Source organism: Marmota marmota, unplaced genomic scaffold (assembly GCF_001458135.2).
Source record: "Marmota marmota marmota unplaced genomic scaffold, marMar, whole genome shotgun sequence".
NCBI lineage: Eukaryota > Metazoa > Chordata > Mammalia > Rodentia > Sciuridae > Marmota > Marmota marmota.
Window position 1 is genome coordinate 4,693,549 of NW_026000229.1, and position 26,194 is coordinate 4,719,742.

Genomic DNA, 26,194 nt, shown 5'->3' on the forward strand with positions numbered 1-26,194 from the left:
CTCCGCACGACCCGGGCGCGCAGAGCAGTCTGGGACTTGTAGTCCCGCCCCCGCCCGCCGCTGCCCCCGCAGGGCGGCGGAGGCCAGGTCCCTGCTGGGACCCGGAGTCGGGGCGGCTTTCACGCAACGTGGGAGTACAAGTCTTCGCCCTGCCTGGGTGAAGCAACGTTTGTTTCTCTATGGGAGCATGGATTCCACCGGAGGATGCATTTCTCAAGAACCACCTCAAAACAGTATTGCACTCTATGTAAATTATACCTCCATATAAAACTTGGTTTTTAAATGGAGTTTTTAAACTCTGCCCTGCAAGAGTCACAGACTTAATATTGTGAAAAATGAGAAAGCTTGTTGCCTGCTACTGAGTGGGTGCTCCATTAAATATTTGTAGAGTTCTTGAATGAAAGCCAAAGCATATCCTTCCTCTCTGCATCTCAGTTCGTTCATTGAATTTAACAAATATTTATTGAGTGCCTACTATGTGCCAGGTAAGATTTCAACCACTGGCGATATAGCCATGACAAGCCAATCATTTCCCAGCCATCATGGGGATTATAGTCTGGTAAAGGAGGAAGATAATATACACATTAAAAAAAAAAAAGCAGATACGCATAATAAATGTTATGTTGACTAAATGGTCTGATGACATTTAAATAATGATTACTACTTAAAACAGCACTGGACTGGGATGTAGCTCAGTGGTAGAGCACTTGTTTAACATACAGCAGGCCCTGGGTTGTGTTCCCAGCACCATCAAACAAAAATCAAGGAAACCTTACCAGTACTTTCTGTATTAATTCATTTGAACTCTCAAAACAACCTCAAGAGGCAAAAAGTATTGTTTTGTAATAAAGCAAAGCAAAGGTAAGGATGAATTTGGGAAGGAGAGTTATGGCAAGTTACCTCCATAGGTTAAGCTGGGGAGGCAGGTCTGAGGATGGGACACTTAGTGGCAACGTAAATGATGCTGATGTGAGGGAACAAGGCAACCAGAGAAGAGGGGAAAACATTCCAGACAGAGGGAACTGTTAGTACAAAAGTTCACTTTATTCAAAGAGAGAAGGAAGTACATTTGTGAGAAGGCCAAATCAACTGTCTCCTCTTCACAGTTTTGCATGTTTCACACAGACACACTAAAAGATGGTGGAAATCTGAGCTTCCTGAGATGGACAAGGACATTTCAAACAACTGCCTAATTGGAACAGACAGATAGGAAGAGCAGGCACTGGAGCCTCCCCCAAGCCAGCCATTTGAAGGCCCTGTATCTGCTGCCATGTGAACATCCCTTTCTGACACTTGTCGAGATCTGGCTGGCTGGCCACAGTGAGGGTGCTCACCACCTAAGCTTCCTGAGGCTCTCTTTGAGCGCAATGCAGTATAGTGTTAAGTGCTAGGTTCCAAAGTCAGACTGATGGGATTTGTCTCCTACGTGTACCACTTACCAGAGGTGTGACCTTGGGAAATTTATTTGACTTCTCTGAACCTTAGTCTTTTCATTTATAAAATGGTGATAATGAAAGTAGCTATCTCACATTATTGTTATTGTAAGGTTTCATGAGAAATGCTAGTGGAAGTGTTTAGTTAGCTCAGTGCCTCACACATAATGAGCACTCAGTACCTATAGGTTATTATCATTACTATTACTATTATTATACCATAACATTGATGACTTTCCCAATCAGCAGATTCCGAGAGGACTCAAACCAGCCCCCATGCACAGGAGCCCAGATAATGTGGTACTTCAGGAGTCAAATGGATTGTTCTCTTGATGAGAGGTTCAATTTGAGCCTCACTCTGTGGATAAGAGGGGCTGTGACCAATTGGCTTGCTTGACTTTGAAAACTATGAAAATGGGCAGAGCTGGGAGAAGCAGGTCTGTGGCTGAGGTGCTAGGAGGCCATGGAGCAGCAGCAGAGTATAATCCATTTCCATTGTCAGTGAGTTGAGAGAAAGTAGGGGTAGGCATGACCTGTGTGGTCCCAGAAGAAAGAACCAAGTCTCTTGGAGTGTCGTGTGGAGGCAGAGGTCTGCAAGGCATGAGGAAGTCATCCTTCATGGGCAGAGGGGATGAACTCCCCTCCCCAGGGAGAAAAACTGGGTTGGTGGGGCTTGGCAGATGGTATCAGACAAAGGACCCTGTGGTTTCTCCTGAAGATGGTGTCTATGCTTCTCAGTGGGCAAGCTGAGCCTCAGCCTGACTCTGCATCTGAGTCTTCTCTCCCTCCTGGGTCACTAATGGCAAGAAGCTGCAGCTGTTTCTTAGTATTGTCAAGTCCCTGCCTTTTTCCCTTTGGAGGCCACATCTCACATCATAGTAAACATATTCAAATGATCCCATATTCCACAATAAATTAATATAGGTAATTTTTGCTTTAAAAATGTTCAAAGTCATATCCATAATTATGCTCTTGATATTATAAGACTGTGAGTTATTAACTTAAATTTATGATTATCTGTGATTTCTTGGTAATTATCCTGTCTATATGGAAATTCAGGCCAAGTGAGAAAAACCCAACCTACAAACCTTTTCCAGGGTAACAGCATTTTATGATTCCTAGGAAGGGGACATAATGTTCTACTTTATAGACATTTAATAAAATGTGAATTAATTTTGATTTTCCCCCTGGTTTTGAAGCCAATACATACACCACAGATATTTCACAGGCCCCTCAAAAGCTGGCAGGCCCAGATGCTGAGACTATAGTATCTGCCTGGGGATAAACTGATTTGGCCCCTGCCTGGCCTTTGCCCTCCAGAATGTGCCCCTCTGAGGAGACTGTAGTCACAGGCCTGCCTGAGACCTCTGTAGGAGTACAAAGTAGGGCTGGCAATGTAGCTTACTGGTAGGGCAGGCCATGGGATTAAAGCCCTAGCACATGGGGGGAAAAAGTATAAAGTACAGAGACCCCAAATCCAGCAGCAATCAATATCTCAGAAGGTCCCCGGGAGAGTCCTGAGCCCACTGAGCTATGGGAAGTAGCCTATGTCTTTAGAGTCAACCCTAACACCCTCTTGCTCCTCCAGACTTCCCCAACCCCTTTACCCCGTCAACTCTTTAGGGCTACTCTGGGATGCTGGTGATTTCATGAATGAACCCTTTGCAATTTCACCCTCTTATTCCTAGGGCCAGGAGCTGAGCTCTCTTAGGTCCTTCCATCTTCAATTTGGACACGTTTTATAGTTACTGTAAAGTGCTAAACAAATGTAGCTTCAGTTTTCCCAGTTTCAAACCAGATTATACCCCTGACCTTCATGGAAAATTTTGAGTCATCTCTGGTGACTCTTCATTCCTTGGAACCCTTCTTAGGTGATGTCTTAGTCCTGTTTCTGTTGCTATCACAGAACACCACCAGCTGAGTAATTTATAAAGAATAAAGGTTTATTTGGCTCACAGTTCTGAAGGCTGGGAAGTTCAAGATCAGGCATCCACATCTGATGAAGTCCCTCTTCCTGGTGGGAACACTTTGCAGAGTGTCAAGGTAGCTCAGGGCACCACATGGGAAATAGTCCTAGCTCAGGTCTCTCCTCCTCTTTTATAGAGCTGCAGCCCCATTGGATTAGGGACCCACTCTTAGGGTTTCATTTAACCTAATTACCTCCCAGAGGCCCCACCTCCACACACTATTGACATATGACTTTGGGGATTAAGTTTCAACATGAGTTTTGGAAGGAACAAACATCCAGACCAGGCAAATAGCCTGTCACCTTTGCAGTTCCTGAGATCTCCCGGATTAAAACTCAACATCCAGTGGCCAGGGTCAGCTTTACAGAACCTGTGCACTTCTCCTTTGTTCAGGGCAGGTATCCTGAGTGTCAGAGGGTCTGCCCTGTATGCCATGTGAACCCCTGTCCCCTCAAGACTCTCAGGAACCCACTGACCAGAAGGAAGTGGCCAACCCAGGAGGAAGTAGCCATTGTTTACTGTAAAGGGGAAATTTGGGCAATGAACTTACTCCCACATGGCCAGCCTTTGGACAAACCCCAGGGGAACCCAGAGCCAGTGAGTCATCCTAGGCTAATTTCCCCAGAGAGGGGAGGGGTGTACCCAGAGGCTCTGAAGAAGCCCCAGCTATGCACTGCCTTTGCATCTGTAGAAGACTGGTTGCCTGCCATGAAATGAGCTTACAGCCCAGAGAGGAAATCAGCCTGAATGCTGTGTGACCTTGGTGCATCTCCATTTCCTACCTGTATTTTGATAGGGTGGATGGACAGCTAAGCGATCTCCTAGGTCCCTGCCCCTGCCTGCTCTGAAACATAACAGTCAAAAGAGGTCTAGCTGTGAGGGACTGGGGTCATTCTTCCCAAATCTCTCTGTGTCAGTGGAGGCTCTGTTCTTTCAAGTCTTCAAGCCCAAGACCTTTCGATTTTCCCAGCCACCACAACCCAACTGTCTCCTGGGGGCTCCACTCCACACTATGGACTTGCCTGCCTACTACGTATAAGCCTGACTTCGTTGGGGTGACACATTGCATCTTCCCTGGTCCCTGCTGCCCTCACCACCAACCCCACCAAGGCACAAATGAAGGCCTTCTGTCCCTGGGACAGAGACACAGAGGTGGCTTAGCAACTTGGGGTAGGGGCACAATACAGCCCTGCTAGGCCCTTGCTAAATCCAGAGACTTGTGAAGGAAGTTGACCTAATGGGGGGATAAGTGAAGAGGGGAGTAGTGGGGACACTGGACCTGCAAATAGGTGAGCACTAGAGTGTTGGTAGGAGACAGTAAGTCACAAGGTGCTTTGACCAGAGCAAACAGCTCTCACAGGGAAACACTCAGCTGGGGATTGGCTTTCCACGCCCATCTCCATTGCTCTGAAAGGGGACCCTGCACCACGCCTACATCCTGGACGAGCGTGCCAGTGGGGGGACTAGAGAGAAGTCAGAGGTCCTCCCTTGTGCCTCAGCTTCCTCATCTGTACAGTGGGTCATAATTTTTCATCTACCTCCTAGAGCTGTCCTGAGGCTTAGGTGAGCTAATGAATGGAAAACACTTGGCAAAGTCCCTGACACATAGCAAAATCTTTTTTTTTTTCATTAATTTACCATTTACAGATCTTTCACATACATTCTCATTTGACTCTCACAACAACCCTGTGAGGTAAGCCGCACAGACATTCTTCTCATTTAACAGATAAGGAAAGCGAATCTCAGAGCTGAAGTGCCCAAGGTTCTATGGTTAGAAAATAGTTTGTAGTAATATCAGTCTTTGGCCTAAAAATTCAGTGCCCAACCTTTCTTCATATTTGTCCTACTTACTTCATAGGGATAATGAAGATAAAATGAATTCAAAATTAGAAAAATACTTTGAGGGGGAAAAAAGCACTATATAATTAAACCCATCATTGCCCATGATATATGGCTCATTCCTCTTCTCATTCCAGTTTGTGCATGAACCAGAATCTTATATTACTTCTGTGCTCAACTAAGCAACTAAGTAAGGCAGGGTATTAGTGTGATCCTGTTTAAAATTATATAAATTACAATCTGGGTAACTGCATTATTAGGCAAATTGAGAAACAGGCTAATGTTCAATTAGGACCCAATAAAGCACCCAGCAAAGCAAGACAACATTATCAGATAGGGCTTGATTGCATAGAAGGAAAACATGGTATCAGAGTCCAAAGTGGCACACACACACACAGTTATCTAAGGCAAAGTGGTGGCAAAGAAGAATTATTTATTCTGCACTATATAAATAAGAGAAGATGATTTGTGGGAACCCACGCAAAATAATCTTGTCACACAGATCTCTCCAGCTGCCTAAAGAGAATATAAACACTGTCATCCTCACTGTCAAGAATGTTTCTATCTATGCTCATACTCTGAACTAAACCAAGGAATACCTCTATGCTAATCTTCCTTGGCTAAAATACAACTAGTACCATTATTCCTAATCAGACTAATAAATAGATATCTTTTAAGGTAATGAATTAGATGGCTGTTTAATTTTTTGTTTTCAGGATTCACTTTGGATTTTTCTGCTTTTAAGACCCAAAGCAAGTTATATTGAGTTTTTATTGGTGATTCTTAGTATATGTGTTTATAACAGTTCAAGCGTGAATTTAACATATTAAAACAGTTTTATAGCATCTGTTCAGGAAAGATTATATACTATACAAACTATTCAAGTCATACAAAACCTATTTTTCAGTATCTTTTCAACTGAGAAGAATCCTATTCAGCACACTTCCCCTCCTGAGGTGGTTCATACTGAGCAAGCTTTGCTTTCAGTTTTTTATTTTCTTCTACAGTAGCTTCATATTTCTCTTTCATTTCTGCCAATTCTAAGAGGAGCAACTCTTATTTCTGAATTTTCTGGGGTAGCAGCTCCTAAGTGATGCTTTAAAAAATCCAAAGCACTGTTAGGTTTCTCTGGTTCTTCATAGAAGGCTACCAACATTTGGTCAACATGTCCATCACCCCCACCCAACTTCTCCAGGCACCTCCAGAACTGCTTGCACTTCAAATTGGTATCTTTGTAATGGGCCACAGTAACAGTGGACGCAGCATAACTGGCATCAGAGACTGTGGCTGGCTCCATGGCAAAAATCTTAATGGCAGCTAATTCCTTCCACAAGCCACCCCAGCCCCTGCTTTTTGCCTCTGGCTGGTGCTGGGCAACACTGAGATCTCCTATGGGCACTGGACCTGTCCCCTGCTATGAGAAGATCCAGGCAGGTGGGAAGATTCAGGGGAAGGAGTCTTGCCAAGGAAGCCAGGACTCAGAGCCCCTCCATGTGGACTCTGGCTTCCAATGGGCTTTATTTCCCTACCAAATTGGCAGGCAAATCTACATACCTTGTGGTTCTTTTTCCCTGGGAGCTGGTGAGGGTGGAAGGTTGACATGGGCTTAATGGCCTGCGCAGGAGTTAGGGGGAGCCACACCACCTGGGGAGCGGGTGAGGCCTGGAGCCCAGGGGAGGCAATGGGCTGCAGTGGCAGAGGCCCTAGGTCTTTCCTATTCCCTGTCCCCAGAGCCTGACACCATGCTCAAGACACCACATTCTATCTGTCTTCACCACTCCCTCCCCAGCCCCCAACCACATATCCAACCCCGATCTCCCTATTCTCACACACACACAGAGATTAGGGGCTAGAACCCTGCTCTGAGTCCAGGGTGGGAGATGGGGCTTTTCACTGCAAGCTGGAAGAGATTCATTGTTCTAAATGCAGAAGTTCAGGCATTGCCTGGTTGGGTGAAATGGTGTGGAAGAAGTTTAAAATGTACTTACGCAGGCAAAGAGATGCAGGGGAACAAACCCAGGAGGCAGTCAGGGGATGCTGACCACAGGCAGAGATAAGACCTAGAAGGAGCAGATACAGTAGTGGATGGTGAGATGTTTTAAAATTTATTTTGAATTTTGACTAGATGGACTAAACATGAGTTAATTTTGAGTCAGTCCATTTTTTAAGTACTTTTTTTTAGTACAATACCTTTATTTATTTATTTATTTTTATGTGGTGCTGAGGATCGAACCCAGGGCCTCACATGTGCTAGGTGAGCACTCCACCGCTGAGCCACAACCCCAGCCCATTGAGTCAGTGCATTTTAAAAATACTTTCAGAACCTGGGTAGCAGGGACAATGGCAGGAGCAATGATGTGGAAAGTGGATGCAGCATGAAGGGAGGGAGGCAAGGTAAAGCGATCCTGTCACTGACATCAGTCTTGGATAGATCATTTCCTGCCCTGAGCCTCAGTTTCTTTGTCTTTATAATCAGAAATAATGCAGACAGTAATACCACCTTTGCACGCCTGCTATAAAGATGAAAGGAAATTATGAGTATGTATTTGATGTACTTGGCACACGGTAAAGCTTCAAAATTCATTCAAGATTTACTGTGGGCCTCCATTTTCCCAGCTGTGAAGTGAGGAAAGGGAAAATAGGCACAGGACTGAGAGGCAACCCTGGGGCCCCAGCTATTCAAGCTATCAGGAACACCAGGCCTACACAGCTGGGCCACACTGCAGCCACCTGGCCTCTGAGAGACAGTAGAACAAGGCTTCTCAAGGTGTGGTTCTCAACTCCTGATCTTCCCAGTGAGCCCTAAACTGATCCCAAAACTGAGCATCTTTTCTTCACTGTTGTGAGCAAACAACACACAATTCTGCAAAATTTCCTTTTTATATGAGACTTAGGATTACTAGTGAAGCTGAATTACTTATAGAGAAATTAGTTTGCATTTTGATCTTGCTGCTGTGATGGAGAGGCACACCAACAGGGGGTGCCTCTCTGATCTGAGAAATGGTTTCCCTCTCCTCTGGGTTGTCAGGAACCCACAGGCCCAGAGCATCCAAGGTGAGAGAGAGTTGTATGTGGCAATGTTTTTAATACCATGGTAGGTTCTTTGGAGTTCTCATTTCACTACATAACAATACAGGTGTCCCTAAATATCCCCAGAGGACTGATTCCAAGGCCCTCATTGAGTACCAAAAGCTGAGGATGCTCATGTCCCTTAAATAAAATAGTGTAGTATTTGCATACATCCTATATGCAACCTCCCATATGTGCATCATATTAAATCATCTCTGGATGAGTTACAATGCCTAATAAGATGTGAACACTTTGTAAATCATTGTTACACTGCATTGTTTAGGGGATAATGACCAAACAAAGTTTATACATATTAAGCACAGATGCATTTTTTTCCTTTGCATTTTCTGCTTGTGGTTGGTTGGATATGCTAATGGGGAGCCCTGGGGTACACAAGGCTGACTCTATATTTTTAAATGACATGGCCACATTTTACATGAAAAATATGTATGTTTTTGCTTTAAGCTTTTTTGGAAAGGATTACTTTTATGATTCTGCTTTTAAAATTATTTGGCTTTGAGGAATTCATTTAATTTACATTGGTAATGATTTCTTGGCAGTCTTCTGGCTTGATGGAGAATTCTCATAAGGTAATGTTGAGGGTCACAGCCGAGTGGGGATGACGCATGGCTTTCTGCCAGAAGGGAGTGGTTGAGAGGTGACACCAGCAAGCCATTGAGATGGTGATGGTTATGTTATGGACCCCTGCTGTCCGGCAATAGGGTGGCTGGGGGGGGGGTGGAATAGGGCGGCTCTGGGAATAGGGTGGTTCCTGCTGCCTCAGGTGCCCACTACCATTGAGTGTTGAGTTCTCGAGGGTCCCAGTGGGGGAAGCACGGAGCCTGTGAGACAGTGGGGAGAGTTGGGGGGGAGGGGAGTGTGCGTGCAGTGCTGGTGGAGTTCGGGCAATAAAGTTTCCTGTTTGAACACACAAGTGCTTTGTGGCAGCTCGGTGATTTGTGCCCAGCCAGACTTCGGCAAGGTAAAGTCATCTGGCTTCCAAACCACTTTTATGTATGATGAAACTTTCCTGAATACCAAATGAGGATGATACAAGATGACACTGAATGGATAATTACTTACACATTTATGCATTGCAATTGTATAATTTTCTCCTTTTGAATTTTGGAGCCACCACTAGTTTTGTTCTGTTTTGTTTTGTTTTTTTTCAAGGTCTCAGACCTCACTAGGGGTCCTTGGAAAGTTCTCAATACCTGGCCCTTGTCCTGTGAATAAAACACAAAATCCGGTGTGTGTTTGGTGGAAGGATGGCTGAAGGGGACATGTCTGGATACCACCCTCCCTATCCAGCAGCTATGCTTGAACAGTGACAAGAGGAAGTCCCTCTGTGGCCTTGAGGAGTGAAAAGGATCACAATAAAATTGGTGATTTTTCTGGACCAGTACCAGACCCCTTCCTTTTTTTTTTTCTTGTGTGCTGGGAGTTCCCAAAATGACTGATCTTGAAAATATTATTATCCATTCATTCATTCATTCATTCAATATTTAATGAGCACAACTCAATATAACCCCTAAAAAAGGCAATTTGGCAACATCTATCAAAATGAAAAAAGCAAATTCTCTTTGAGTCAGTGATCCCACTTCTGGGAATGTGCTTCATAGATGCACTTGCTCTATGCTTAATCATGTCTATATAAAGTTATCCATGGCTGCATTTTTGGAAATAAAAAAGATTGGAAACAACCCAAGTAATCATGAGTGGGGGACTTGTTACAAAAATTAAAATGCATGCATATAATAGAATACTATGTAGTTATAGATAAGAATGGCACTCCTCTGTGTACTTTTTGGAAGGAGCTCTGAGATGTGTTAATTTTTTTTTTACAAGGCAAGGTGCAGAACATTGTACAGTATTCTACCTTTCATGTGGGAAAAAGGAAAAAAAGCCAGGGACCGTGGCATGTACCTGTAGTCCCAGCTACTTGGAAGTCCAAGGCAGGAGGATTGCTTGATCCTAGGAGTTTGGGGACAGCCTAGGATAAATACTAAGACATTGTCTCAAAAAAAAAAAAAAAAAAATGAGTGAAGGAGAATAGGAAAATATTTATTTATTTGGATATACACTAAAAAACATAACAAAACAAAACCAGGAAGAACAATCCAGAAACAAGTAACAAGTAAAAAGACACAGGATCTGTGGGAAAGACCCAGGATCAGGAATGAGTTAATACTTGAAGAAAATATTTTTACAGATACTTTTTTATATTTTATATTTTTAAAAACCATGTGGGGGCTCAGTGGTAAAGTGCTCAACTAGCACGTGTGAAGCCCTGGGTTGGATCCTCAGCACCACATAAAAATAAATATATAAGTAAAGGTATTGTGTCCAACTACAACTAAAAATAAATATTAAAAAAACCCATGTGGATGTATCATCTATTCAAATAATAATTTAAATAAAACTACTGAACATCTACCCGTGCCAAACACTGTTCTAGACACAATAGGGTGGAGAATGAAGCAGAGATAAAGAAGGTGGAATCATTCATTCTCCACTGTTCAGGTTTATGGAACAAATTCAGATCTACTAAAAACAACTAAGGATAAAAAAAAAAAAGTGTCCATGCATTAAAATAAGCACATGACTAGTATTTGCTGAAAAGTCCACTTTGGCATTTCACCCAAGAGGCTAGCTGCCAGCAGCACTGGATCATGAACATGGTCACCCTGCATGGGCTCGAGAAAGGAGAAGCGAGAGAGTGTTGGGGTTGTCCACACTGGGCTGGAGAGACACTCCCTCTGAGCATCTTTCCAGGGATGCCGCAGGCCTGTTTCCCAAGAAGACAAGCCAGGCTGAATGCCTTTAGGAGAGAGTAATTCGTTGGATAATTCACTGCCATCTGTTTGTCCTCTAGAAAAAGCAGACCCTCAAGAGAGAAGAACCCAAGACAGGGAAGAACTAAGACAGGACAAGTACATCAAATTCTGGGGACTTCCCAAGTGGGGGGATGACTTGAAGCTGTGTGTGAATCATGAGGCCAGCATGTGCAGCTGTGCCTCCCAGCCACAGAACTGCATGCATCAGCTCACTGAATCACCAAATCCTTCCAGGTAGGTGCTTCATTTCTCCGCCATTTTTATAGATGAGGAAACGGAGATAAATGTAAGCTGCAGAGCCAGCAAATGGGGAGTTGGGATTCCATTAGTCTGATCTAGAGCCTGAAGCCTCTTAATCCTTCTTCCTACACCTCTGGGCCCCAGGAGGAGGTGGGTGGGGCTATTCCAGCATCCTCTCTGTGCCCAGGGTCTAGCACCAGTAGTTGCCCATGTGTAATGAACTAAACAATGGAATGCAGAGTGTTGTCCACGACAATCTATTTCTACCCCTAGTCCTTCATGGAGCTTCCAATTCCCCTCAAACCTGGGCCTCCACCCCCCTCAGCTCCACACTTCCTTGAAGTATAAATATAGACTCCCCCTTATTTGCCTGGCCCACAGCCATCCTGGGTTCTGTGTCCTTTTGTACACAAAGCCATTGTCTCTTATGAAAATGACCAGGTTCTTCCCATAAAAGTATCCAGCCTAATTGGGAGGTGGAGAGAGAATACCTCATGGAAAATTATAGAAGCACATTTCTTTGTATTTGAATACTTCCAGGATCTCACTTTGGCAGTGAACCAACTCTGAGTTGGACCCCGCCCCCGCATCTCAGCCTCTTTTGTGCTATGGACCTCTTTGAAATCTGTTGAAGCCCGAGGGTCACATAGCTAGTAAGCACAGAATAGATTGTTGTTGTTATTGTTATTGTTGCTTTTTGCAGAACTGGGGATTGAATCCAGGGGCACTCCACCACTGAGCTTTTTTGAGACAGAGTCTAGCTAAGTTGCCCAGGCTGGTCTTGAATTTGCCATCCTCAGCCTCAGCCTCCCGAGCTGGGATTTACAGGCATGTGCCAACATTCTCAGCTCAGAATAGATTTAAAAAAAAAAAATTTTTTTAGTTGTAGGTTAACATAATACCTTTATTTTATTGTATTTTTATGTGGTGCTGAGGATTGAACCCAGTGCCTTACAAGTACGGGTGAGCATTCTACCACTGAGCTACAACTGCAGCCCCAGAATCTATCTTTGAAAAACATTTTTTAAGTTGTAAATGGACTTTTATTTTATTTATTTATATGTGGTAGTGAGAATCAAACCCAGTGCCTCACACATGATAGGCAAATGTTGTACCACTGAGCCACAACCCCAACCCCAGAATAGTTTTTTTTTAATGCACAAAATACAATACCTAGAGGGACAATGGAAATAAATTATGTGAAAATAGGGTTTATCAAAATATTCTTGATGTAGTAACCCTTTGTGCTTCTTTATTTATGTGTTAAGGAACACAATCCATCATTGCATCAAATTGCTATAATTTTGAGGTAATGATGAACAAAGAAGATATCTGTCTGCAACAGCTGTAATGTAATATGCAAATATCTGTATTTCTGTTGCTGACAAAGTAACAGGTGCTACTAACATTAATGTGGTTTATTTCTTCCAAGGGAAGGAAATGCTGAGTTTCAGTTAGAGATTAGGGAAAATAAAGATACAATCTCCCTCCTCCCTACTTTGCATTTTAGAGAATTCCAGAACTTGCCAGCCTGGGATTTCCATTCTGACACCATGATAGCACTGTCTTGTGTGTGGCAAGAGAGATCAATTAGCAAGAACATGAATGATGGTTTGCTTCTGATGCCTCCCTAAAATTGTCAAATTGTCAAGTCTGGAAATCTATTGTTTGTCAAAGTGATGTTCCTGGGAGCCAGCCCTCTGAGAACACTTGCAATGTGCCTAGGTGCTTGCCCCTGTGTGAAGAGTGTTACTTGCAGTATTTTATCCCATGCTGTGTGTGGTAAAAATAATTATCCTTTTTACAGATGTGGAAAACATGGCTCAGAGGCAGGGGCAGCTGCCCAGGTTTGCCTCATGTCCTGGTCTTTCCTCTAAACTGTATGCATCACACACATTTTTATCTTGATTTGAGTTGACCCATGATGAAGTTGTAATAATAAGAATAATGATAGGTTCCAACAGGGTGCACTCTCCATATTTTAGAATATTTATATCCTCCTCCTCCTCCTCCTCATCATCATCATCATCATCACAAGCAGTGGCTAATCCCAATTGCTTACATTGTTGCAAACACTGTTTAAAGGACTTAACTCATTTAACCTTTCTAACAACAGGTTGCTATGGTTTGTCTCACAAGGATTCATGTGTTTGAAGCTTGGTCCTTAGTGTGGCAATGTTGGGAGGTGATGGAACCTTTAAAAGGTGGGAGGTGGGTAGGTCATTGGTGGGTACTACTCTGGGAAGATATTAAAGTAGTTCTCATAGGCCAGTTAATCCTGTGAGAGTGGGTTGTTATGAAAGAGTGAGCCTGGTCCCTGGCTTTCTGTCTCACCATGCAGTGGCTCCCTCTTGCCCACTTCCCCACCATGATGCCTTCTGCCATGATGTGATTGCTGTAGCCAAGAAGGCCTTGCCAGAGTCTAAATAGATGGGTCAGCCCAATCTTGGACTTTCAGTCTCCAAAACTGTGAGCTAAACAAACTTCTTTAAAGTATACAGCTTCAGGCCTTTCATTTATAACAATATAAGAAATACGAATGCACAGGTCATATGATTCTCCTCATTTCAAAAATTAAGATACTGAAACCAGAAAACTTATGACATTTGATCAAGGGTCATGTAGTTAGTAAGGTAGAATTTGAACCATGGAAATGTGATTTTAGCACCTTCTTTTAACTGTTTCATTGAAGCAGAACATGAACATAGAAAAACATACATTGTGAGTGCCCATCTCTGTGAATTTTCATACAGTGAACATAGTCATCTAATCACCAACCAGATCCAAAAATAGAACCTGATCAGCATTCAGCAGCTCCTTGCCCCCTTCCCAGTCATTACATCCCCAAGATAACTACTATCCTGACTGCTATCACCTTTGATTCATTCTGCCTTTTTTGAATTTATGTAAATGTTTCTTTATTCTTTACCATTATGCTCTCTTCTAGTCCTCATAATGACCCTAGAGTCTAGAAAGTGCTTATTATTCCCATCATGAGTACATTGAGGTATCTGCAACAACTTAGTGTCAGGTGTGTGATGGAAGCAGGATTCTAACTCAGGTCTTGGGGCTGACTGATTGCAACATCTCCTGCTTCCATGTCCACCTAGCCTGAATTTCTGCTGTGAAACTCAGAAGCACATTAGGGATCAGGAATATTCACATGAGCAAAGGGTCCCATGTGGCCCTACACTGCTCCAAAACTTCCTGTCCAAGGCCTAGCCCAGTCCTTCTGGGGACCCAGCTTTTCCAAGTTTGTTACAGCCACATGAGCTCCCCATCGTTCCTTGCAATCTGTAGCAATGTAGTCTCATGGTTGTGGCACATGGTTTTCCCTTTGTTGGTAACAGCAGCTCTTCCTCCTTCACTGTCGCCTCGTGGGCAAGGCTGACTGCATCCAGGGACCCTCTGCCTAAGAAGTGTGGTCCATGTGCTCTCTGGTGTTTCCCTCTCCCTTTGTCTTGGAATGCTTAGACTGTACGTCCATAAGCAGAGTGTTGTGTGGTTTGTTGCTTTATTCCCAGGGCCCAGATTCACATGGCATATGGTAGGCAATCAATAAGTTTTGAGTGGAAGGAAGAATTAATCTGTTCAGAACTTCCCCCACCAAAATACAAATGGTATCCACAAGGAAAAGATATGTAGAGTTTAAATCCACTGGTTTGCTAACAGGGGCAGTGCTGTGGACTTCAGCCAGGGTCTGGTCTTTAGCTGTGACAAAGACTGGAGGTTCAGGGGGAAAAGGCCAAATCCGGTGAGGCAGCTCATCTGCTGGCCAGGAAACTGTCCCTACCCATCTTGGGCTGCTACCGTGGCCCTCCTCACTGTGACTCCAGCCAGCCAAAGTGCCCTGTCCCAAAGCATCAGAGAGAAGAGCCAGCCACCACCCAGAGGTGACAATGGGGCTCCTGTGCACTGTGGGAGGTTGGGAGCTCAGGCAAATGAGCCAGAGCACAGGCAGATATAGAGGCCCACAGACTGACCCGGCCTTGCTGTGGCTTTGGTGCTTGCCAGGATGGAGGGAAGCCTGAAGCAGCTCAGCCTGGGGAGGGAGACTGAGGAGACAAGGGACAGCCAGGCCCTGGCTGAGCTCCAGGAACTAGCCATGAAATGGTTCATGGAGACCCAAGCCCCCTTCATCCTGCAGAATGGGGCCCTGCCCCCCTGGTTTCATGGATTCATCACCCGCAAGTAAGACTGCCCCTGTCCACATGGCCACACAGCCCTCAGCCCCTTGGGGCTGAGTATGTGGCCTGAGAATTCAGGAATCTTTGGTTCCTGCCCTCTCCCTGTGCTAGGCAGGGACCTTAGGGGAGGAGAAGGATGGGGGAACAGACTAAGGACCACTCCACCCTCTGGTGGCTGATTCTGTGGCAGAGGGAGAGGCTGTGGGGGAGGGGGATTGGCCATCACTCAGGTCTAGGGTTGCTGGGGTGAAAGAAGGCCAGGCGGGAGCAGAACACACTCAGACCAGCTTTGAATAACTGGTTGGATGGCTAGGGGACTATATCATTTGTCACCCAAACTTGGCACTGTCGGTAACTAAGCTAGGAGAATTTGTCACAAATGGGATATCCCAGGCAAACTCTAGTGCACTGATACCTTAGGAATAAATGCCAAGATGTGGGGGTTGGTCTTCCAATTGGGCTGTATCTCCAAGTAGCCAAAGCATCAGATGAAGGCATAAGATGTTTGACCAGTCACCAGGTCCTGGTACATCCTGGCATAGAGCCAGGCCAGCTTTATGGCATCAACTTGTACAACTGCACAGGGCCCTGTGCTCAAGAGAGACCCCCACTCTCTTCAATGATCTCCTGTCACTATCTTAAAATTCTTAATAATTTTTTAACAAAGGGCCCAGCGAGTTCGTTTGGCATTGGGCCCTGCAGATTACGTAGCTGGTCCTGAATAGAGCAGGCCCTTGGTTAAGTACTTGATGAGAAAGTGAGTAAGGGAATATCGGGTCGATGTACTGCCAAACCAGAAAACAGCTGGAATTTTCCATCATGCCTCCAAAATACTTGGCACCATGTAGAAATATCTGTAGCTGCCTGGGGCTTATGGGGACAAGAGGGGGGCGGGGAGTGGTGAGTCCCTGTGAGCTGCTATTGTGACCACGCTTGAGGCTTCTCCCTGCAGAAACTCTTATGTAGTGCACATCTCACACTACTATACACAGTGGTCCTGAGTGGGGGATCCCCCCAACCTAATAATCTCCAGCTGTATGGATCTGTCCTTGATCCACAACCATCAGGTGGAGAGTGTGTGGCTGGAGTTGCAGCTAGTATGCCTGCTGGTGAGGCTGCAGTAGGGAGGAGGGAGGTCCTTGTGGCCTCAGGACCTTGATCCAGTCTCAGATTGAGTCTTAAATTTGTTCAATTAAGCAAAGACAGACTACAGGCAGCCCTGAGAGGCTGCAGACCCAGTCAAAGACCCAAGGGTGTCCTCTATCAAGGGTTGAAGGACTGTCTGTGCCCTGGGTCTGGTGCCCAAGGGTGTATCCCTCAGGGACTCTGAGGCAGGACTCTGAGTCAGGCTGCTTAGGCTGCCATTAGGGAAGGAGCCCCAGCTAATGGCATGTCCTCTGCCCAGGCAGACGGAGCAGCTACTCAGGGACAAAGCTCTCGGTTCCTTCCTCATCCGCCTCAGTGACAGGGCTGCCGGCTACATCTTGTCCTACAGGTAAGAGGGGAAGGCAGGCTCAGGCTCTCAGAACCAGCCTACAGATCAGCACAGTGTGGGTCCAGCAGCCCCCACTGCTTGACTTCCCCTGAGCCCCGTGCCCCTTACTCCCTTGTTCATCCATCACATGCTCAATAGACACTTTCTGAGCAGCACTAGCCACAGCCTTCAATGGGGAGCAGGGCCAAGTGAGCACATTCTCCCAAAGGGATGCTGGGGAAGGCCTTCCAGAGGGGAGCTTTGAGCCCAGAATAGGAGGAGGAACAGCAATTTGCCAGGCAAAGAACGGGGTGTTGAGGGCTAGATACAGCAGGGCTCGTGGTTTCTTTGGAGGAACACCCAGAGAGGAGGGAAGGGGCATCTCAAGACAGCCTTGAAGCTGGGAGTGGTGGTGCACCCATAATCCCAGCAGCTTGAGGGTTGAGATAGGAAGATGAAAAGTTTAAGACTAGTCTCCGCAACTTATGGAGGCCTTAAGGACTTAGTGAGATCCTGTCTTTAAATAGAAACTAAAAAGGGCTGGGGATGTGGCTTAGTGGTTAAGTTCCCCTGGGATCAATCCCTGATACAAAAAAAAAAAAAAAAAAGAAAAAGAAAGAAAGAAAAAAAGAAACTTCTGTAGACCAAGAGGGGTGATCTGGGCAGATGCCCATTTTGTCTCTCAGGAGCCTAGTCTGGAGGTGTCGGGACAGTGAGTGAGGACCTGTGCTACTGGCTGTATGTGGGATGCTTGAGGTCTGGGTTAGGGTAGGGCTCTGGTGATAGAAAGGAAGATGCAAGGGACGAGGACAAAGTCATTGATGGTGACATTGGATCCTGACCTGAGAGTAGGTTGAGCTGAGAAAGGCAGAGGAGGGAAAAGGCTCCTTAGGCAGGGAAGGAGGTCAGGGCTGTAGGACAAATTGAAAATGCCTCAGATTCTGATTCCAAATTATCACACACCCAGACACCCCTAGTTCAAATCCTAACCTTGAGTAAGTCTCTTTGCTTCTGTGTTTCTCTCGTCTTATCTGTAAAAATGGGAATGTTCTCCTACTTATTTCATAGGATTGTTAAAAGCGCTCAAGAAACTGATGCATTTAAAAGTACTTGGCATAGTACATGGGATATAATAAGGATTAAAGAAATGTTAGTCATTGTTAAAATAGTTATTTTTAAGCTATGTGCAGGACACTATACTAGGCACTTTGAAATATAAGTCAGCAGTTTCCAAGTGTCTTTTCTGCATCTGGTATTTTTGTTGTTGTTGTTTTGTTTTGAGTTTTTTCCTCCAAATGAGATCTTAGGCAGAATTCCAACTTATAAAAGAGATAAAAGGGGCCGCTCAAAAAAGTACAGATAGACATGTGGGACAGAAGAACGTGCAGAGAGTGTGCCATGTTTGGTTACCTGATTTACAACAGAGGCACCACTGCAATTCCTGTTTTTTCAATAATTAGTATGGGAGCGATGGGATAGCCAAATGGAAAAAAAAAATGATGCCTATCTCACACTATGTCCAAAAATTAACTAATTCTAGACAGATCAAAGATCCAAAAGAGAAAAGCAAAACAACGTTTCCAGACGAAAACAGGAAATTTTCTCATAAGTATATTAAAATGCCTTTGAAAATGGGATAAGGAAAGATTAAACAGAACACAAAAAGCACTAAACATTAAAAAAAAAAAGATGGAGAAACTTGATTCCCTTAAAATTAAGAATTTCTGACAATCAAAAGATTATCAGGGAAGGAAAGGCACAGTCTTGGGGAAATACATATAGGTAACAAAGGACTCATCTGGAATATGTAAATGAGGCAAAACCAAAACAATTCAATATATAAAAACAAAAGATTGAATAGGCACTTCAAAAAGAAATATCCCAAAGCCCCTAAACACTTGAAAAAATGTTCAGAATCATTAGGTATTGGGAAAACAAAACCACAAAGAATGGCTGAATTGGAGGGACAGATGATACCCAATAACTGGTGACAATGCAGAGCACCTGGCACTCTCCATACTTGGCAACAGTGTTAGAAAACAATTTGGCATGCTAGATTCAGGTGTACCCTTGACCTATTGATTCCTTGGTATAGTCTCAACAGAAATGAGTAGATATATTCTCCAAAGACACAAATGAGAATGTTCACGGCAGCTGTATTTATAACAGCCCAGATCCAGATATAACCGAAATGTCCATCAACACAATAAGTAGATTGTGGATTTTTCATTAGATGAAAAACTGCACATAAATGGGGTGGGGACTAATTCAACACAGACATGAATAACCTCCCCAAAATATAATATTGAGTGAAAGAAGTTAGACACAATAGAAATTTTGTATAATTTCATTTATGAAACTCCATAAAGGGCAAAATGAATCGTGGTGGTAGGGTTAAAACAGTGGCTGCTTTGGGGGCCGTGACAGGGAGGTGCCCAAGGCAGCCTTCTAGGGGCTGAAGGATTTTCTACCTCCATCTACATGGCAGTTGCATGGGTGTGTACCTATATGGAAATTCATTCAGCTGTGCATTTGTGATATGTACACTTCACTGTCAATATTCTCCCATATAAAAGGAAAATGATGAGGGTGGGACACTTTAGGCTGAAGGGGGTGGTGGGAAATGAAACCTCATGGTTTCAGTTAGGGTGAGGCTGAGTTGTAATGGTGTAAGGTTGACATTTATTTAAAATTTTGGTATTTTGTTAATTATGGAGTTTTGCATTCATTTTGATCTAAAATATTGCATTATTTGGCCGGGCATAGTGGCACATACCTGTCATCTCAGCAGCTCAGAAGGCTGAGGCAGGAGGATTGCGAGTTCAAAGCAGCTTCAGCAAAAGTGAAATGCTAAGTAACTCAGTGAGACCCTGTCTCTAAATAAAATACAAAAGAGGGCTGGGGATGTGGCCCAGTGGTTGAGTGCCCCTGAGTTCAATCCCTGGTACCAGGAGAAAAAAAAAATATTGCATTATTTGTTCTCCCGATGATTGAGTATTTTGGTGCCCCTTTAAATTTGCACCAAGGATCTGCCCTAGTCCTGACCCTGACCTCCTTGACTCCACCAGAAGAGCTTAGGCACTTCCCAGGTCCTCAGGTTTGGAAACCTCTTTCCAGCTCCCTGAGGAGCACTCCCTGGCTCCAAGGCAAAAGGGTGGCCCCAGGTCAGGTTTGCACTGGACAGATAGCTGGAGCCCCTCTCCTGCACCCAGGCCTGGAGTTCAGACCCCAGGCCAAGGCCAGGATGCCTCTGGCCAGCAGCCCAGACCACCCGTGTTTGTGTGCAGGGGCAGCGATCGCTGCCGGCATTTTGTTATCAACCAGCTCCGAAACCGTCGCTACCTCATCTCGGGTGACACCCTCAGCCACAGCACCCTGGCCGAGCTGGTGCGCCATTACCAGGAAGTGCAGCTCGAGCCCTTTGGGGAGACCTTGGCTGCTGCCTGCCCCCGGGTAAGCACCCTTCTTCCGGGGTGAGGGTGGAGGGGCTGGGTGCCCAGGTATGGGCGTCCATCACTTCGACACATGCCTTTTCTAACCTTCCCTATTTACTGCCATCCAGGGGCACTCCATGTGGGGTCATGGTCCCTATCTGAAAAGGGGAGAGTGTGGCAAAATTTTATCGGAGGTCAGGAATCTGGTGGGAATGTTTCAGTCCTTGCCAGCAGCGCTGGCAGGCAGCTCGAGGCTGGCAGGGAGTGTGTGACCACAGGCCTGCTGTGTTCCCACTGCCCCCAGCCAGAGGACAATGATCTGTATGATGCTATCACCCTGAGCCTCCACCAGACCAACCTGGAAAATCCACCTGCATCCCCCACAGTGGTCCCCGACAAGGCTGCCAGCCCCCGCCCCTCTGCAAAGCCACAGGTCTCCTTCCTCCACACAAAGAAGAGCCTGGATGTGAGTCCCTGGAACCCCTCCAAGGAGGAAAGCACGGAGGTGAGGAGGATTCTGGGCCGTCCAGGGTGAGGACCTCTAGACCAGCAATGTGGGTGTCACGTCACAGTCAGGCCTTGAGCGGCCATGCTGGCCAGTCCTTTCAGCTGCGGAGGGGGGACACCAGTCTGGGAGAGAGGCAGGCCCAGCTTGGAACCAGCCAGGGGCTCACCCACACCAGGACCTGCCCCTGCCAGTGGGATTTGTTTCAAGCCTGGTCTTGGCTGTTTTCTCACTGTATGACTCTGGGCAAGTTATGCAATCTCTCTAAATCTCGGTTTACCATTCCTGAAGTTCTTGTGAGGCTACACTGAGAGAATTGGTATGAAATACCTAAAATCCCTTAGTAAACTATAGAGTGGGGTGCCTGTGGCCAATACTTCTTACTTCACAGCACCCCGTGGGAGGGACTCAGATTTCCTTTGCTATCCATCAGACCATAGTATGGCTCACACTCTCGCTGCACTCCATTCTCTTTAAATGTCCCCTCCTAGTAAGATCCACTTAAATGGAAAAAAAAAACTTTCTTTCCCACCTGCCATTCTAACTTTGCTCTTCACAGTACTGATTGTGACGTGACACCATATTACACTGTGATCAAGTAGTAGCATACAGTATATAAAGTCCCCTTATACTATGTAATAGAGCCTTGTGTTGCCTATGTCCAGATTAGAACATAGGCTCACAAGGGCTGATCTTGCTCGCCACTGAGCCCTTAGTGCCCAAGACTGGCTGGCACATAGCTGGTGTTCACTAAGTATTTGCTGAAAGGATACACCAGTGATAGAATTGGGGGTGGGCAACTCTGATGGGGACAGCAGTAAGTAGGTGGGTTCAGGGGTTCTGAGGGACCAGTGGACCACACTGGAGGCAGAAGGAACAGGGCAGACTAAGCTTGAGTAAGGAGTTGAGCTGGTGGCCAAAGGACTTGAATTTCAAGGTAAAGATTGTATTCCTTGAGCACAAGAGCTGTCAGGGACCCTGAATGTCATATCCTAACCCCAGCATGTAACAGGTAAACTGAGGCCAAGACAGGGGCCTCAGCTTATCTGAGAGAGTCCAGTTAACCTGAGGGCATCCTAGCAATGGGGTACCCTTTAAGAGGTTCTCTGTCCCTCTCTCCCCAGACCCCCACCAAGGTACCCCCCCTCCCTGAGAGGAGTACCTCCCTCCTGGATGAGTCTTTTTCAGGCCCCAGTGACATCATCTACGCAGACCTGAAGAAGATGAACCAGGCACGGCTAGGCCCGGGCACAGAAGCATCCAGCAGGCATGGGTCAATTCCAGCTAGCAGCCAGGCCTGCTCCCTAGGCAGGGAGGTTCTGAAGAGACCTTCAGATGGAGACCAGAATAGACCTGATGGCCCAGGGCCTGCCCTCTCTGGGGTGAGTCCCGACCAGGGCTCTACAATGTCTTCCACGTCCTGGGGGTTTCTCCTGGCCCCCAGTTCTGAGGCCCTGGGATCTCGGGCTGCTACCTGGAGGCAGGGGTTTCTGAAACAAGGTCACGAGGCTCAGTCCTGCTCCCAGGGCAGCTCTGCAGATTCCTATGAGCTTGTTGGGACAGCAGACCAAGGAGGCAGTCCTTATGAGCAGATTCCAGCTTGTTGGAGTGGCCCAGCTAGGCCTCCACATCCTGGGGCCAGTCCCACATATAGCAAACTGTCAAGGCCTGCGGACTGTAGCTATGAGAAGATCTTGGGGACCCCAGAGCTCCCAGAGCCTGGGAACACCTATGAGCAAATCCCAGCAGCCAAGAGCAAGGAGTCTGGACGAACACACAAGGTGAGCTCTATGGGTGGGATGGGAGGCTAGCTGATCTTAGGGAACACCCGGTGATAGTAAGGGGACCTGTAGCTTTTAGGCATTGGCAGGTCAGGACACTTCCATTGCCCACAATTTTCTAGCCCTGACATCCACCTGGTGGAGATAGTACTGAGAAAAGCAGCTGCTTGATTTGAGTGTTAGATGGGGCCTTCAAGCCCATCTAAGAGCTTTCTCTGCAGCAGACCAGGCTCTCTGGCCCTCTCTCAGCCACTGCAGGGGCCTTGGAGCTCTGAGAAATGAAGAAGGGCCCCTTAGCTCTAATCATGGTTGAGCCACTCCTAGTTTTGTAACTTCGGGCAAGACAACTTCCCTGGCAACTAAGGTTGCCAGATTTAGCATGATAAAATATAGAGCATATAAGTAAATTTGAATTTCAGATAAACAATAAATATTTTTTTAAAAATGTCTCAAGTAACTGCAATTATTCCCTATTTATCTGAATTCAAACTTAACTGGGCATTCTATATTATTTGGCAACCCTATCCAGGACCTTTGTTTTCTGCTCTGTAAAATAATGGGCCGATCCTCTGGTTGTGTCCAGCAGCAGCTGCCCAAGGATAGTGCTAGACATCCTCTTGCGCTCTGGACACAGCACAGAGAAAGCTCTTGGCGAATAGGGCTGTTAATTCTGAGGGTTTCTAATAAGGAAGAAGAGGAAAACTTGGGGATCTGGAGAGCAGAGGGAAGCAGTTGGGGTGGGGCTAGCCCAGGGTTCCCAGGGAAGCAAAGGAGGCCTCCTGTGCCCTCAGCTCTGGCTGCACTCTGCCTATACCTGGCAACAGTGGGATCACAGAGTCCCCTGCCTGTGGGCATGGCCTCAGGCTCAGGCACTAGAAACCCTAGACACCCTGAGATCTTAGGAGAAAGGCCTCTAGGGAACCCCTCCAGCAACTCCCTCAGGGCAGGCTGAGCCCACGTCCCCCCACACAACAACCTCTGAGGTCCTGACCCTCCTGGGCCAGTCAGTGGGCAGTCCTTTAAGGACCTCAGAAGCCACATCCCACGTCTGCTGGCTGTTGTCCTGTGTCTTTTCTTAAACCAGTGGCCCTGGGTCAACCCTTCCCCGATTCTGCCTCACGAATGCAGAGTCAGGGCCCTAGCTGAGGTGCAGAACTTGGGGTTAGAGCACTCAGGGAGTAAGCTGAGCTTTATTTTCCACTTTTTTTTTTTGGGGGGGGGGTTACTCCTTCCTCTTCCGTCTTCTTAACCAGAGGCAGGTGAATCCTTCTGCCCAAACTGAGTTTCAGGCACTGAGAGAGGCTTGTGGGAGCAATTATCAATATTCCAACCTGGCCCCATTTCCTGGGCTTGGACCCCCAACCCCAGGCCAATGCTGATGGGTCTCTAAGCCAGGATCTTTCCTCCCCTGTTCAGAGACCCCAGGTGCCAGCATCTTCTCCTTTATTGCAGCCTGACAAGCTCCGGAGGCTGTTCTTCGCAGACAAGAAGGCTAAATCCTGAGGAGGGCCTGGAATCCAGTGGGTTTCCTAGTATCCAGGCTATGCCAGGGATTACTGTGAAGCCCTCAGCTCACCTGCAGGTGGCCCTCGGATCCTTGGGCCCAACCAGTGCCCCAGAGACACAGACGGGATGCCTACCTGGGAAGAGGTGGGAGGGACTTTCCAGCCACCTGCAGTTGCTGGCTGTGTCCTGTTTTCCCAGTGCCTCCGGTCCATGCAGAGGAGGGAATAAGGCCAGAGAATGGGTACTGGTCAAAGAGAGAGGCCAGCAACCCTATTTCTTAGGTGAACATGTAGAGGCCTGGGCTGATGGACGGAGCCCACTTGCCAAACATGTGGCAGGCCCTGGGCCAGGACAAGACATTTTCCTAACAGGCTGAGTGACATCATGCAATTGCTCTTGAGAACAAAACCAGTTCCCCTTCTCAAGGACCTATCAGTAGGAAGGAGGGGAGGGTCAGGAGCCATATCCTCTGCTTCTGTTCCCTGGGGACCAGAACAAGAAGCCAGGGATGTGGCTACAAAGACCTAGCCTCTAGGCCATGGCTGTGATCCTAGAGCAGGCCAGGCTCCCAAGAACTGCTCCTTGGCTATTCCCTGTCCCCTATTTTGATCCCAGCCTCACCATGCATGCTAGGCAGATCCTAAGAAGGACCAGTCCAATCTCATTGTGCTACAGATGAAGAAACTAAGGCCTAGACAAGAGTAGGCCATTTGGCACCACAGAGCTGGTCAGGGCTTGAGCAGACACTTCTTAGTTAAGACAGGGTCCAGCTTGAGGTCAGCCTGAGATGGACTGCTGGGTGACATCTGGAATCACCCAGTGGACACCTAGTAGCCATCCCTGTGTGGCCAGGTCACCTCCTCACCTGCCTTTTGCTTTCAGCCAGTACTGACCTTTTGAGTGGATCTTAGACTCCACCCATGAGACCCAGCTACAACCTGGTGGCCCTGTCTCTAAGGAGCCCTCAGAGTCTTGTCTAGACACCAGGTCTGGACACAGGGCACTCAGGTCTCCTGCTCTGGTCATTCCCTCAGGCTAGGCTAGCTGTTCCTGAGATCCTTCCTGTTTTGTACTACATCCTTCCTCACCCATGTGTCCCCACCTCTATAAGGGTGAGCACCTGGCTAGCTGTCCCCCTCTGCACTGCCTCCAGAGGAGACAGAGACCAGAATTAACCATCTCCAGATGGAAGATCATAGGGGCCCCTCCTCTCCACCCCAGACCCTGGGCAGACTTGGCTCAGTGCACATTTGTAGGGAAGATCTATCCTTAGGGGCACTTGGCTATGTAACTTTCCCTTCAGAAAAATGGGCTATGAATCCTTACTCTGGGAGGAAGAGTTGAAAGCAAAGGTGCTAGCCCTGAGTCCACAAATGTTAGCAAGAATTATTGTTATGAGTGAAATGGAAACAATCCTCCTCTGTCCTTTGTGGGGCTCACTGGAAAATGTGAGGCATAGGTGTGGTATGCCTTCCTCCCGAAGGCATAGCACTGAAACAAAAGTCAGAGTCTGAGGCGAAAGAGATGTGTGTAACCTTGTGAGGCAAGGCACTCTCAGTGGGATTTTAAGGACCAGGAGAATAGGTACCACTGAACATTTCCTAATGTTGGCAGACACCGAGTGTGTGGGACACAGAGTGTTTTACTACCAGGAGTTCACAAATCTGTGGACAGCACACACCAGTGAGGATTCCACATCATTGGGGAGGTTGGATAGGGTGGTGCTCAAACTCAGGGACAGACAGGGACAGAGCCCTTTGGACCCACCGCTCACACAGCTTCACATTGGGGAGTGGTGGGAAGAGGAACAGGCCAGAGTGGGGCACAGCTCAGCCTTGGATTTTGGAAGAAGATTATATAGCTCATTAAAGCCTGACCTCTCTCTCTCTCTCTCTCTCTTTTTTTTTTTTTTTTTTTTTTTT

General features: G+C 46.4%; 2 protein-coding genes and 1 pseudogene across 4 annotated transcripts in view; 1 reads left to right on the top strand and 2 right to left on the bottom strand.

Annotated features, from left to right (window-relative positions):
• Tbc1d2b (TBC1 domain family member 2B) overlaps positions 1–3,524 on the bottom strand; it is a 74,302-nt gene extending 70,778 nt beyond the window's left edge. For both annotated transcript variants that reach the window (XM_015480350.2, XM_015480349.2), the window contains exon 1: positions 3,390–3,524. The gene's annotated coding sequence lies outside the window, so the exon portion shown is untranslated. The remainder of the gene's footprint in view (positions 1–3,389) is intronic.
• A 2,621-nt stretch (positions 3,525–6,145) lies between these two features.
• Positions 6,146–6,536, bottom strand: LOC107137558 (annotated as a pseudogene).
• Positions 6,537–10,962: 4,426 nt separating this feature from the next.
• On the top strand, positions 10,963–23,254 carry Sh2d7 (SH2 domain containing 7). Of its 2 annotated transcripts, XM_015480043.2 has the most exons (5): positions 15,369–15,576; positions 16,978–17,067; positions 20,334–20,499; positions 20,785–20,985; positions 22,110–23,254. In XM_015480043.2, the coding sequence occupies exons 1-5, from the start codon at positions 15,401–15,403 to the stop codon at positions 22,794–22,796; spliced, it is 1,320 nt and encodes a 439-aa protein (XP_015335529.1). In that variant the 5' UTR covers positions 15,369–15,400; the 3' UTR covers positions 22,797–23,254. The 2 variants fall into 2 exon arrangements, with proteins under 2 accessions (XP_048649449.1, XP_015335529.1); XM_048793492.1 differs by lacking the exons at positions 15,369–15,576; positions 16,978–17,067 and adding an exon at positions 10,963–11,379.
• The last annotated feature ends 2,940 nt before the right edge of the window (positions 23,255–26,194 follow it).

Excerpts from the sequence above, each read along its gene's own strand:
- Sh2d7 (XM_015480043.2), top strand. The coding sequence starts at position 15,401 with ATGGAGGGAAGCCTGAAGCAGCTCAGCCTGGGGAGGGAGACTGAGGAG. Across the intron at positions 15,577-16,977 it reads CATGGATTCATCACCCGCAA|GCAGACGGAGCAGCTACTCA; the intron begins GTAAGACTGCCC and ends TCCTCTGCCCAG. Across the intron at positions 20,500-20,784 it reads TGGCTGCTGCCTGCCCCCGG|CCAGAGGACAATGATCTGTA; the intron begins GTAAGCACCCTT and ends CACTGCCCCCAG.